At 43.5% G+C, this 14767-nt stretch overlaps 1 protein-coding gene across 1 annotated transcript; it reads right to left on the bottom strand.

Moving 5' to 3' along the window:
- Positions 1 to 3037: 3037 nt before the first annotated feature.
- CYP2U1 (cytochrome P450 family 2 subfamily U member 1) lies at positions 3038 to 14144 on the bottom strand. Its single transcript, XM_068402996.1, has 5 exons — positions 13721 to 14144; positions 10172 to 10804; positions 4839 to 5000; positions 3678 to 3845; positions 3038 to 3253 (listed from the first exon to the last, which is right to left on the bottom strand). Exons 1-5 carry the CDS (start codon positions 14142 to 14144, stop codon positions 3075 to 3077), a joined length of 1566 nt encoding a protein of 521 aa, XP_068259097.1. The 3' UTR covers positions 3038 to 3074.
- Positions 14145 to 14767: the final 623 nt, after the last annotated feature.

Below are 14767 nucleotides of genomic sequence, written 5' to 3'. Positions count from 1 at the left end.
TTCTATCATTTGATCATAACATGCTTGGCATTGTATTTTCCCAATATCACTTTATCCCCCCCCACCTCCTTCACTCCTCATCCAAAACATTTCGTAACATCTTCCCACTCAAAAGCTTTCTTTGTAAGATGTAAAACTCCAAACACCACAAGCTTCATAAAAAAGTGGAACTCATTAAAACGACTATGCGAAGCTGTCAAACACTTATTTGGGAATTACTTTATTAAAAATAGAATTACACTGAAGCAAAGTCTGAAGTCATTTTTAGAAATAAAGACATTTTCAGCATTCAGAAACAGACAGCCACTTATATAAACAAGAACATTTTTCAATAAGGCATTTGAGATGCTTCCTCAGCAGCGGAAAAAAAAAAAAGGGAGGAGAAGGATACATTTACAAATACAAATCAAATCTGCTACCACTTTAATTACAGTTTACCAAAGATGGCAACACATTTTTAAAACCACAAACATTTTGTTGCTTTTATGCTATTGATTAGCGTCTTTCATGGCATCCTGTGAAAATTTCAGTGCATCTGGAAGGCATGAAAGGCAGGTCTTTGTTGTCATTTCCAACAGCATTTCTCATTCTGGCAGACATCGACACGGTTGCACCTTCACATCAGTATTTTTAGCTTGTTGCACTATGCAGCATTTGATTATAGGTATCATCAAAAAACGCATCTCAAAGTACTATTTGTAGGAGGATCATTTTCAAAGGATAGTTTCCAAAGGTGATATTTTAAACTAAACCCAGCAGGCAAAACAAGCACAAATATGTACAATTCCACATACTAGGGAATTATGTGAATTGTGTCTTCTTTGGAATCTGTAAAAAAAAATTCTAAAGTGCTTTTCAAACGTGTCCTTATTGATTAAAAGGACAGGTATTTTATATAAGTGATCAGTTGCACACCGACATCATTATGTTGCTTAAAGAAGCATTTCAACAGAAAGATAAATATTATCAGCACTTCATTTTAGCTTTGCAGTTAAGCATATATTATTTTAAGAACTTCCAGACAAAAATCCCAGCTATATAGAATCTATTTATTCATTGGAAAATATAAAGTTAAAGAAATAAATGCTTATTACTCCCATACGGACAGCTCTTAGGGCAAGTTTACTAGCATTGGCACCAAACTCAACTTTTTATTGTGCTATGGGATTTTCAAAAATTTCATAGAAAGAAAAAATTTAACATGAGCATGGGCTAACCTATTAAGTCAAAAGTTAGCCTAACTGCAAGTTCTCACACAAACAGTGGGGTACCTGACCAACCAAATATATCATACAGAAATGAAGCCACTCTGTTATTCAAAACAGCTAACAGAAAACCTTCATTTAAATCCAAAATAACTCTCTTACAGTCTTTGCTACGCACTGCCTGGCTTTTAAAACTTCAAGTTAAAAAGTGACAAAAACAGAGGTTAACTTAAAGCTGAAGAGTAGACTCTTCTTTCACAATTTAGGTTTAGTTTCTGCTACAGAATACCCAATTCCACTTCACAGTCAATTTCACATTCCAGTCTTGTACACTTGACATTATGAGGACTGCTAGTGTATTCTAGATCTCCAATGAGGGGAAAAAAATGTCCTTAGAAGAGTACATATGTACTTATTTCATCTGATATGACATTCTGCTAGATCAAAAGGTGTATAAAGAGATTTAAGGATAATTAAGAACAATTATTTACAAGTTAATTGTTACATGTCCTCCAAAAGATCACTTCCTATGTTTGAAAGATCTTTTGAATAAAAGGCAAGATTGAGTGCCCCTTCTGAAACACCTAACAACACATTTCCCTGGCAATTGGTTTGATAGTGGTAAACTGCACTAAAATTTTGCATGTGAAAAGAGTAAAGTACTGATACACTAATATTGTATGAACTACAGATCTTTTTACTCCATGTGGAAGATAACAAGAGAGAAAGCCTTTATACTCAAACCTCAGGTTTGTCAGATTCCTCACATTCCATGCCTACACGTGCAAGACCTACACCTGCAGTGCCCTATTGATGCCGTATTTGCAGTAAGACTCCAGTTCCCAAAGCCAAACAGGTTGTGGCAGTACTGTCCACAGTGCCTGTACATGAAAAACCTGAGTGCAAGCCCCAACTCCAGGATAATGCACATAGAGTTTTCTCCGATGAGCGGGCTGTTGGTCTCATCCAGACTGCAGCCAGAGAACAAGATGCCACTGCTGACGTGGGGAGAACAGTGAACGTGAAGTGGCAGCACAGATGTTTTGAATATCTGCTTGGCACCAGAGAGAACAGACGTCTGCTGTTTCTTGTTAGAGAAATCTGCTCTCGTTTATATTCTGAGATAAAACATCTGCATCCAGACACTGCGCACTCCTTTCATGTTAAGAGCATGTATATTCAAGGATTCACTTGGCCTCCAAGCCTGGGTTTTCAGTTGGTACCTGCTTGTTTATCGTGAGCCCTGGTAGTCAAGAATGTTTGGATCCAGGAACCCAGACTGATTCGATACAATCTACACCTATGAGCTACTCGCAAGAAAGAACCCTCCAAGGTTAAAAGAAGTGTCATTTAGTCATTTCCAAAAAGCATTTGTCATTATTTAAGCTCAGTTATAATGTTTCTTTACACAGAAGATGATAATATCCTCTCCTTCATTAATTGTTTTGGTATTAGATGATGTCCTTCACTCACTGGGTGAATTAAATGTTTACATACTGCTTTTACCCAAATAACAACTACTATTTGCTAAAGCATTAACAGATGTTTTGGACCATTCTCCCATAATTAATATTGGACAAACTGACAGTAATAGCTTATAGACAGAGGGCTGTAGACAAAGGGGTTAAGCCCAAGAAGTTTTAATATCAAATTGCAAACTATGCTGTCAGTTTATTTGTGGAATGCAACAGCTGACAAAAAAAGAAATCTTCTCTTTCCAGAAGTGTAAATGGATCATTCTCACTGACTATGAAAGCCTATGCAATTGGTGTTTTTCCAGAAAGAAAGTAACAAAATAAGCTGGAAACAAAATAAAGCTGGATTTTTCGAAGTGCAGTATTTCTTTGTTTAATCTTTTTTGATGTTACATCATTTCTTCAAAGCTATTATATTGAATGGACATGGAGCTAAAGTTAGACCAAACCTTCCCTCCATAGATGGCTTTGCAGCATTTTCAGGATACAAAAAGGTAAAACTTTGCATTAGACTTGTAAAAATTAGGAACAGCTCCATTTTTGCCAACTGCTCTCCCATGCACACACGTTTACCTAAAGAACAGTTAGAAGAGACATATTACTGTTTTTATACTCTCGATGCATTTGTTAACACACATGCAATACCTATGCTAGCATAGTCCAAGCACAGAAAGGCTCAAGTTATTAAGCTATGAACTCTGAAGCTTTGGTCTCCCATATTTGAGTAAAAGCCTTGCTCAGCTGTACTGCTTCATATTAACAGCATTTACATCCACAGCAAAAGTATTATCAAAGGAGAATTCATCATTTCTCATTTCTGCCTGGCAACTGGAGCTTTTAGGAACCCAACTTGTTTTGCAAGCCACCAACTGTAATAATAAAACAAGTTCTGTAGTTGGTCCTGTGCACGACTTTTACATCTCATGCCTCCAAGGCCCTCCACTTCAAACACCACCACCCTTCCCAACCAGCTACTGACTGCATGTGGATATCTTACCCATTCCAAAAGGAATGAATGACTCTTTCTTAATTAGCTGGCCATTTTCATCCAGAAATCTTGACGGTTGAAATTCATCTGGTTTCTCCCAAATGTTAGGATCTCTGTGTACTGACCACAAGTTGGGCACAATCACACTGCCCTTAGGAATAGTATATCCCTGCAGCACTTTAAACAAAAGCACAGAGACAGAGGATCTGACAAATTGCTAGAAGTAACCATGGGAGACTTATTAAAAAGACAACTAGAAGACGTCACAAAAATGATACGGATCCCTAGCTGTGGGCTGCAAACACATGAGGAGCTTAAGGCAAAGGTGATCTCTGCTAGCCTGCCTGGGTCAGAATCACACAGGCCAGAGAAGCTAGAAAGACATCACGTTACACCAACAGCTCCCTGTGGGGAAAAGGCAGCAGTGATCATTAGAAATGCGCGCTGCTGCATGGAAGTGCTGTGACCCAGTTTCCTCCTGTTCCTGTGCTGTCACAGAACCCCACCATATTGAAGGTGGAGGTAAGGAAGAAGGACAGGTTTTGAACTGTTATCACAAAAGGGTTTTGAAGTGACCAGTCTCATTTCAGCTTGTTGCACCTCACTGTCCTGCAAGCCAAAACATTTAAAAAAGCAGATCAATTCAGTACTGGGTTTGAAAGCCAAGTATTGCTGCCTCCCACTCACTTTAACCAGTGTTCAGCTATGTTTATGAAAACATATAGCCCACAAGATGACTTGGGAAAGGATATTTATTATCGTTTTCTGTAGATGTGGAGCTCAATGGTATAAGCCTTTCAAGCTTTAGCAAACCAATTGCTCCAAATTAATGTTTTCAGACCTTTGTGTCAGATGGCCAAAACCAGATGGTTGTTTCAGGTACAAAGGTGGAGTCTCAGCTGCCAACTACCACTAAGCACATCAGTCAACACAAGCTGACCCCCAGAAAATAAATCACTCTAAATTAGAGGACTTCTGGATGTTAGGTCAGACATGCTGCTTAAATAGAGGAGTATCTCAAGCCTACCTGCTCTCTATAAATGGCATTTTACATATTTGGATTACATGTCTAATACATAAATGAGGTCTTTGTAAATTCTCACTAGATATCCCATCAGATCCTCATCCACAAAAGAAACGCTGTATTAACAAGTCTCCACAAATGCTTACCAGCAGTTTCTGAGGCCATTCGAGGAATAGAAAGGGGAACGACCGCAGTCATCCTCTGTACTTCCATAATGGTCGCCTCTGTGAAGGGCATTTGAGCCTTGTGGGTAAGAGAGGGAACTTTGTCACGTCCTAGAACTGCTTCAACTTCTTTGTGAACCTTCTCTATTCAAAGGGAGTAAGAAAAGTAAATTAAAAAAAAATAAAAAAAGATGCACAATATGTGAGAAAACATCTCAATTTCATTTGCCTACGCTTCATTGTTTACACAATTTGTCAAAAATGACTGCAAGACGTGGTCCCTAGCTGAAAAAATTATGCCAACATAAGCCTTAAGAATCGACTCAGCTAAGAAGAAAACCAAGTGCAATCTTGACAACTGTCAAGAGTAAAGCTACTGAGACGACAGAAATTGCTAGCACTTCTGTATTGGAAAAGTACATGAAAAGCTCTGTTCCAGTTCCAAATGTATTCATAATCTTAGTTTAACAGTTTAACTATACAGTAATTTGAATGGTGAAAACATCAAGCTTCTGGCCTGCATTAAAAGAAAAAAACAAAAAGAGACTGGCATGCAGTGTATGCCAGAGCCGGCCTCTGTCCCTGGAGAGATCCAGCTCTCGGAACTGGGAAAGGTGGTGAAGAGGTGGGAAAGCTTTTCATGCAGCTGCTTTAGAGACTTCATTCTGGAGCAGGAATTCTGGTGCTGTTCTGCAAGCATTGAAGCCATTTAACTTGTTCTTACTGTTTCCTACTTTCTATTCACAGAACCTAAACTCAGCTATTTCCCAGTTCCCTCAAAAGGCAGCAGCAGATGCTCCTTCCCCCACACAGCCCTTCTGCAAAGGAAAAACAGAAGTTAACAAGCTTATCTCCTTTCTCATTCATGTAAGGCACAAAGCACCAAAATATTTCTTTGCCCCTTTCATCTCACTAAAGGCTCAGCATACAAGTAATTCTCTTCATGGAAGTTTCCAAGATACAAGATTTGCTTCACTCATGTACAAGATGATGCTTTTCTTCCAGCTAACTTTGAATCTGGCTACACAGCAAAAGACAACTGTGAAAAAGGAGACCTCAAAATTAACCTTTAATCAAAAATAATAAAAGTCAGTGTTCAGTTTTTACCCTTGATATCCTGAATATTTTGTGGTTGTCCTGCTTGTCTCTTCCAAGATTCAGAATCCAGGCTGCTGATACTCTTGAGTTTTTGCTCTTCTCTCTCCTTAGCACTGATCCAAGATTAAATAAAAGCTCAATGCAAAAAAAGTGTCTGTTTTCAGAGCAGCATTCAGAGACACCGAACCAACTGCCTCCCATGAACAGTTGCTGCCACCTACTGAGTTTGCCAGGAAAACAAGTTTTCGAACGAGGAGCACTGTGCTGGTTTTGGCTGAGATAAGAGTTAATTTTCTTCATAGTAGTTGGCATGGGGCTGTGTTTTGGATTTGTGCTGAAGAGAGTGTTGATAACACAGGGATGTTTCGCTATCGCTGAGCAGTGCTTACACAGAGTCAAGGCCTTTTCTGCTCCTCACACCACCCCACCAGGAAGTAGGCTGGGGGTGCACAAGAAGTGGGGAGGGGACACAGCTGGGACAGCTGACCCCAACTGATCAAAGGGATATTCCATACCATACGACATCATGCTCAGCATATAGAGCTGGGGGAAGAAGGAGGAAGGGGAGGATGTTCGGAGTGATGGCGTTTGTCTTCCCAAGTAACCATTACACGTGATGGAGCCCTGCTGTCCTGGAGATGGCTGAACACCTGCCTGCCCATGGGAAGTAGTGAAGGAATTCCTTGTTTTGCTTTGCTTGTGCACAGCTTTTGCTTTACCTATTAAACTGTCTTTATCTCAACCCAGGAGTTTTCTCACTTTTACCCTTCCCGTTCTCTCCCCCATCCCACCAGGTGGGGGAAGTGAGCGATCAGCTGTGTGGGGGGGCTAAGTTGCCAGCTGGCAACTAAACCATGACAAACACACAGTTAAAGATACCTTGACGGCAAGAGATTTGCTAATGGAGTACTTGCTTTATGGGCTTTTGCTACTTTGTTTAATGACATATTATAGCACTGTATTCAGGTATGCATGTCCACAGTTTTGTTTAAACGAGTGAAGTTTTCAATATAAAAAAAATAGAAAATAAAAAATTAAGGAGACTGCCTCATGCCAAATGTCACACCAGCATTTTATCTTGAACAACGTTTCTTAGGAGTTCGTAAAGATATGTGGAACTATATAGAAAGCAGCCAAACTGCTGCTCACATTACCAACTGCAAAAACAGGGACTTCAAGAGTCCTCCACTAACAGCACGTTATTTGAACTGCTCCACTACATTTCACATATTTAAAAATCTCACAGACCTTCAGAAGTCAAGGACTAAAACCAAGTCAGGGAACAGACCAAACCAAATACTCCCCACTGCCTCCCTATATGTGCACACGCACATACACATGCACACCCACCCTTCTCCTTTTCCATGTAAAAAGCAAAACTGGCTTCCACAGACAAATACATTCTTTCTGGTTTTTCCCTCTGATAGCCCTTCATTTGCCTTTCCAGAAAGTGTCTGCAACATTTGCTACTGCTAAAACTTATGTGATTCAGGTATTTCCTTTAGGGGATAAGAGAAACATATTACCAGGGAAATAAAAAAAAAAAAAAAAAGACCCATACATAACTCCCAGGCAATCAGGATATATAAGGAATGGGATACTAGAAGAGAATCACATTAAATAGCCAAGGGATACACTCTGGACTACTAAGCATATTTATATTGTTTGACAACAGCCACAGCATAAGGAAAGGGAAAATAAGAGAGAGGCAATAAAACTGTTAGAGATCAGCAGAAGAGAGAAAACTGACTAGCACATACATGTACAGTACCAGGCAGTAGGGAAAGGGGTTAACCCCCCTCCCCCCCCAAAACTCTTCTAGATCTCTTTTGTGTAATTTAGAACATATCCAGCTCATGAAACTGCATATCAAGTCAAGCAGTGATAACACACAACCATTAAAAATAGAAGAATAAGCCTATGCAATAAAATTTTGTTTTACATTTGTCTCCGGTGGACTCTCTCCCCTATACTGGACCAATGCCCTATTTTGCAATCTTTGCTCAACAATTTGGTTGACTTTGTGCAATAAACTATGATCTTGACCTATCTAAAGAGATTATTCCAGACAGATAGGTAATGTAAACAAGTATCTATTTGCTTATGTGCAAAGTAGTTGCATCACATGAAAATCTCAAAATCTCAAATACTTGATGAAAGTATTATTCCAGGTTTACACTGTTCTTAGGTAACTTGTGGTTTACCCTTCTTCACTCCAAGTTAGCAAGAAGTCTGAGCAAAGCAGTGGTCTCTCAGGGAAATGTCTCACTACTATAAACTGAGGTAGAATTACCTAAGTAGAATCTGTCCATCCTGCCAGTCTGCATATACTTCACAGTCTTTCTAGTGGAAATCAGCTGCTATGTAGGACTTTAGGAGAAGCTGCTAATAAATTAATAAATCAATTGCTTTATTTTTCTTAAATTCAACCATCTAAATTTGCTAAATAGAAAATGCTAGCTTTGCAACCACATGTACTGTAACAAGACTCAGTATAGAAAAATATTTAACCAAAATTAATTTTAAGTCTTTGGTGATGGAAATTTATCCCATGAAGTCCTGAAATATAACTCTAGCAAGTACTATTTTTATATTGTAACCTCTCCAACACCACTGGCATTTTTTATATCCATAAAAAAACAGAAGTAATTTTCTAGAACTTTATCACAAACCGTAACTAGATCACAGCACTATCAAATAATTTGGGTTGCAAGGAATCTCTGGAGGTCACCTGATCTAAAACCTCACTCAAAGCAAAGTCATCTTCCAAGCTAGATCCAACTCTGAGGGTAGACCAGACTACTCAGGGTCATACCCCATGGAGTTCTGAATACTTCCAAAGTTGGAGATTCTGTTAATTCTCATGGCAATCTGTTGCACTCCTTGCTGTCTTCATAGGGAAATTTTTTTTTTCCCAGTATCTGATCAGAATTTTCTTGTTGTAGACTACCTCTGCTGCCTCTCTCCCTCCACTGCACACCTCAGAGGATATTGCCTCCATCTTCTTAGCATCTTCCGAGCAGGTAGTTGTAGACAGCATAAGGTCTTCCCTCAGTCACCTTTCCCTAACACTGAACAAACCCTGTTCCTTCTCCTTTGGGGCCATGTGCTCCATGTGTCTTTTTCCCTCCCGTCACCATCAACCTACCCAAGTGCCATGACAGTTCAAGACTAATGGGGAGAGGCCTTGCAATGACATTGACCAGCTGGCACTGTGGACTTGTGTAAGTCCTATTTGCTTAAGCTGTCTCCAATTCGTTCTTCCTCTACAGTGGGTAGCGTTTCACTTCCACAAACCCTGCCTCTAGGCTCAAGAACCTCCCTGTTCAGGGAGGCATAAAAGCAGACCTTACCACTACGTATCTCACATATCTTATATCACTACTATAGGCCTGGAACGCCACAACTGCCAAAGCTTTTGAAACACGCTAAGGTTCCCTGAATTGCTTAGGAAAGATACAGTTGTCCCAAAACAGAAAAAATGCACAGACTAAAGGGCCATTTAGACAGTTAATATATAGCACTAACCTAGAGATCAACATAGCTGAACAGGATAGAAGATGTCTGATTACGTATCAGCCTTTCAAATTACAAGTACCCATGTACTATTTGCATTCCAAATGATTTCTCTACCATCGCTATTTGCTTCTGTTCCTGAAGGTCACAGAATCACAGAATCAACCAGGTTGGAAGAGACCTCAGGGATCATCGAGTCCAACCATTGCCCTTACACCACCCTGTCAACTAGACCATGGCACTAAGTGCCATGTCCAGTCTTTTCTCAAACACATCCAGAGATGGTGACTCCACCACCTCCCTGCGCAGCCCATTCCAATGTCTAATAACCCTTTCTGAAAAGAAATTCTTCCTAATGTCCAACCTGAACCTCCCCTGGCAAAGTTTGAGGCTGTGTCCTCTTGTCCTATAGCTAGTTGCCCGGGAGAAGAGGCCAACTCCCACTTCACTACAACCTCCCTTCAGGTAGTTGTAGACTGCAATAAGGTCACCTCTGAGCCTCCTCTTCTCCAGGCTAAACAAACCCAGCTCCCTCAGCCATTCCTCGTAGGTCAGACCCTCCAGACCCTTCACCACCTTGGTCGCCCTCCTCTGGACTCGCTCCAACACCTCAACATCTTTCTTGAAGTGCGGGGCCCAGAACTGGGTCATCTACAGCTTTACAGTTTGGAATAAAACACCTAGAATAAAAACAGTCCTACCTTGTACTTCTGGGTAGAGAGACATGTAGAGCAGGCACCACAGTAATGTGTTGGAAGTAGTGTCTGTGCCTGCGATGAAGAGGTCGCCAATGATAAAAAATAGGTAGTCTTCATTAAAGCTGCTCTCCTTGTTGTTCTTTTCTTCTTCTGCATGGATGAAGTACATATCAATGAAGTCCCTGGGATTTGCTGCATCCAGTGTATCCTTGTGCTGTGCAATTATTTTCTTTAGAAAAGCAGTAATATCTAGTTCTGTTTTCCTAAGTTCCCTGAAAGGCCCGAAGGGAAGGTAGTACAGCCAAGGGCAGATATTGACCAGGATCATATAGCTGTTCACGCTTAGCTCTAGTGCACGGGCCATGTTCTTCAGCATCGTCTTGAACTCAACATCTTCGTAGTTAAAACGCCTGCCAAAGGCCATGGAACAGATAACATTGGACACTGCGTTGCGAATGATTGGAAAGGGATTAAATGAATCCTTTCCATGCTTCAGCATTTCCTCCTTTATAAACTTCAGCTCCTCAATGATTTTAGGCTCTAAGCTGTATCTTCCTACTCCAAAATGACGCAGTGTTGAGAGGGAGAATTTCCTCTGTTGCTTCCAGACAGGACCATAAGGTGCAAAAATAACACCTGGAAGAGAAAGGGGGAGTCTGAAACCAAAATGCTCTACTTTGAAGAAGAAATAGTTAGACAGGCCTGCAACTCAAGAGCCAGAAGAGAGGGAAACAATATATAGCAAATCTATCCCAAGCAGTGGGCTAGAAGCTAAGGGAAGAACACAAGGTTCTTTATAACAGCTTTGGGAAATCCTGTCCCTCCTTTTCCCAATCGGTAAAATAAATACAACAACTACATCAATAGTTTTATTAGTCTTTGCAAGACACTAATAGATGGAGATGCTTTATTACAAATCATAACAATTTTGTAGGAATTGCTAACTCTGGGACATACGTTAGCTACAGCCTTTTCTCCTCAATGTCCTGAGACACAAATTCCTTCAGTGAGACAAAATAGAAGATAATAAAACACAAACCGGTTTGCATTTCTTCCCCCCTTCACGTTATATAAACTTCTCAATACTGTTTGCATGTGTACATACTTCTATTACCAGCAAAGTTTTTCTTTAACTATAATCAAAATACAGGATACACATGCTGCAAACAAACTGGGAAGACAAGACAGGTGCAGAGCCACTTGGCAAAAACCTACTTGATTTGCATCTCAACAGTTTTGATGCCTGTAGGCACATGTTCTGCATGATTGTGTCACTATGAAACACAATTTAAATTCAATCCCTCAGCTTCCAATATAAATATTGCTCACTTACAAACATCTCTTCTGTTGAATTAACAGACCACACCAGTGAGACCACAGCATAACAAAATACACAACCTGCTATTTCTAATGCGCTCCATGGTTAACCTGAGAAAGTTTAAAGTCATCAAAACACAGGCTAGTTCTGCTTTTGCGCAGGGGCCAGGCAGGCCCACACTGCCCATGTTCACTGATTTTTTCCCTTTGTGTACTCAAAATACACTACCCCTGTGGTTCATTCTGCAATACTCTTGCACCTGCAGCAATACAACTTGTTGCACCAGCTAACGTAAGCAATACATAACAGCTTGGTATGTTTTATAGACAGCTGAGCAACCCTCACATAACAGTCCTCATACCTGTGGTGACCTTCCAGAGAAAACTAAATCTAAAGCAATGTAAAGTCACTGCTGCAGCACAGCGCAACACAGGCGGGCACGGTCTCTGCACTTGGCCACAGCACGCTCCAGACAACAGGCTCCTGACACTTCCAACTCCCCTGGAGCATCCAACCATGGAGCATCCAACTAACTTGGTTATCAGGGTTTTTATTCAGGCATTTACACGAATTCTTTGTAAGTGGCATACATTGACTGCCCTGGCTACTCCTGTGTCACTGTGTTCAAAGAAGTCTTAACAGGCAGCTGTCTGCAGAAAACAAGAAACATACAAAATTCACAGCATTCAAGGAAAAATAAATCCACCATGAGCCTGAACATGCGGTTTTACACCACCGATAAAATTGATCTAATGTCTAACTGCTCATCCCCTTTCCTCCTTCAGTCCTTGCTAGGTGTACTGTACCTAAAAATATTCACACACTATAACAACAACTACATGCCAGTAAGATCTGTCTCAGACCAGTACCATTAAACCAGTATCATTAATAGTTTTTTTTTTATCCTTTAAATCAATTACAGCAATGGTACCTGAGTGCTTTTTAACAAACACGACCTAGGTCCCGCGGTTTCCTCTTATCTCTACTGGGGTAATTCTGGTACAGTAAAAAATTTAAGATAAAAAGTTTCAGGCACTTAACCAATACATTTTCCTGGCCTCGAAAAAAAAAAGACAAACAACTTTCACAATACAGGCAGCACATTAACAAGCCTCCTGGGCTACAACTCCTAAACTGAAAAAGGAAAGGCAGTTTTCCATAAACACTGAGATCTGCAACGGCCCTGAAGACTAAAAATGAAGAAATTCTGAGATATTGCCATCACGTGCTTAAACTCCCCATGCCCTGTTTTTTGCGAAAGCTAGTAAACTCCCCTTTGACCTACTAAAAAAAAACCCAAACACGCTCAGTAAGTTTTGACAAGCAGAGTAACACACCCACAGACATCTCAGCAACAGTAGCTCACATGGAGGCAGCACAGACTGCACAGCTATGGGGCTCCACAGAAGCCTGCTCTCAGCCATCCTTACCTTGGTAAGAACAGGGCAAGCGCACAATTTCACAGAATCACAGAATCAACCAGGTTGGAAGAGACCTCTGGGATCATCGAGTCCAACCGTTGCCCTTACACCACCCTGTCAACTAGACCACGGCACTAAGTGCCATGTCCAGTCTTTTCTTAAACACATCCAGAGATGGTGACTCCACCACCTCCCTGGGCAGCCCGTTGCAATGTCTAATGAAATGTTTTATAGACATAAAAACATTTCATTACATAGCGTAACGTTATTTCGTTACGCTGCCAAAGCATTCGAAATTTCTCCTCCCGATATAGCTAAAATCAGAAAGCCCTTAGGTGACAGACAGCTGTTCCTCAGGTCCCTGCCCCAACGCCATTCCCTGTGCTGTAAGGAGAGGTAACGGGACCAGGCACTCCTGCCGGCGGGACGGCGCCTGCCGTGCGCACCGCAGCGCTGCGAAGGTCACCGGGATGCTGCGCGCTCCCCTGAAGGCAGGGCGCGTCCCTCTCCGCGTGCTCTCCGCCACCGGCGGGGCAAGGGACGCACACGATGAGCAAGAAGCAAGCAGACGGCTCAGTCTGCAATTCACAACAGTTATTCGCAAAGTTCGCCACAGCCGCCAAGGAAGCGAACAGCTCCCGCTCGATCCTCTCGCTAGGCGCGGCTCTGGCAGTTCATTCATGCGCGGCAGCTCACCAAGCGGGACCCGCCGGGTGCCCTCCCGCCCGCCGGGCACCCCAGCAGCCTGCCCGCCCCGCCCGAGCTCGGGCTGCGCCGCCGGCCCGGCAGCCGCCCCCCTGGGGGGGCCCTTACCCTTCTTGTGGGTGATCATGAGGACGATGGGGACGGTGGGCCGGTCGCTGAACACCTCCGCCTTCTGCACCAGCGCCTCCCGCACCGCCCCGAAGGTGTTGAGGACGATGAAGGGGCGGCTGCCCACGAAGAGCCGGAAGACGCTGCCGTACATCTTGGTGAGGCCGGTGAGGAAGACGTGGGGGGAGAAGGCGATGGAGCCTCCGCCGCCGCCCCGCACCTCCAGCGCCCACCTCCTCAGCAGCGGCGGGGGCAGCAGGGCGAAGCCGAAGTTGCCCACCAGCGGCCAGGGCGCCGGGCCCGGCGGCAGCCCCGGCAGCGCCCGCTGCCGCCGCAGCAGCCAGTAGCAGCCCAGCCAGCACAGGGCCGCCAGCAGCAGCTCGGTGGCGGTGGGGGCCCGCAGCAGCCACGTCCAAGCGGCCATGCCCGTCGCCGCCATCCCCTCAGGCGGCGTCGCGCCCCGCCGCGGGCCCGCCGCTCTCCTCTCCTCTCCTCCCCTCCCCTCTCCCCGCCCTCGCCCCCCTCCCGGCGCGTAGCGGCTTAAGATGGCGGGGGCGGGCAGGAGGCGAGGCCTGCCGGCGCCCTGACCCCGTCGCCGGCGGGGGCGTGGGCGGGTAGCGGTCCGCCCCGGGGCCGGGCTCCGCTCCCGCCGCGCCCGCAAAGCGGTGCGGATTTGACGGGGACTGTTCACAACCCGCCGCCAGCCCCACGCCGGAGAGCGGCGGCGGCAGCGGGCAGAGGTGCTGCGCGGGGCCAGCGGCTGGAGCATCCAGGCATGTGGGGGGGGTTTGTTACACACGGTGAAGGGCAAAATGAGGTCGGGAGGAGGGTGGTTGTTGGGGGGGGTTGGGTGGGGGTGTCAGAAGCTGACTCTGCACTTGGACTTGGTCCAAGTTTAATGATACACCTTAGTGCACTTTCTCCAGCTGATCAACCTAAAATTTATTCCCTACAAAGGTAATTAGATGTTGAAAAATACTACTGCATGGTCTTCCAAACCCTTTGCTGCAGCATCAGTGATTTTAGTAAGTGCTCGATACTCCCCTC

Source organism: Nyctibius grandis, chromosome 6 (assembly GCF_013368605.1).
Source record: "Nyctibius grandis isolate bNycGra1 chromosome 6, bNycGra1.pri, whole genome shotgun sequence".
NCBI lineage: Eukaryota > Metazoa > Chordata > Aves > Nyctibiiformes > Nyctibiidae > Nyctibius > Nyctibius grandis.
The sequence above is the reverse complement of the archived record's forward strand: the minus strand, read 5'-3'. Positions and strand labels throughout refer to the sequence as shown.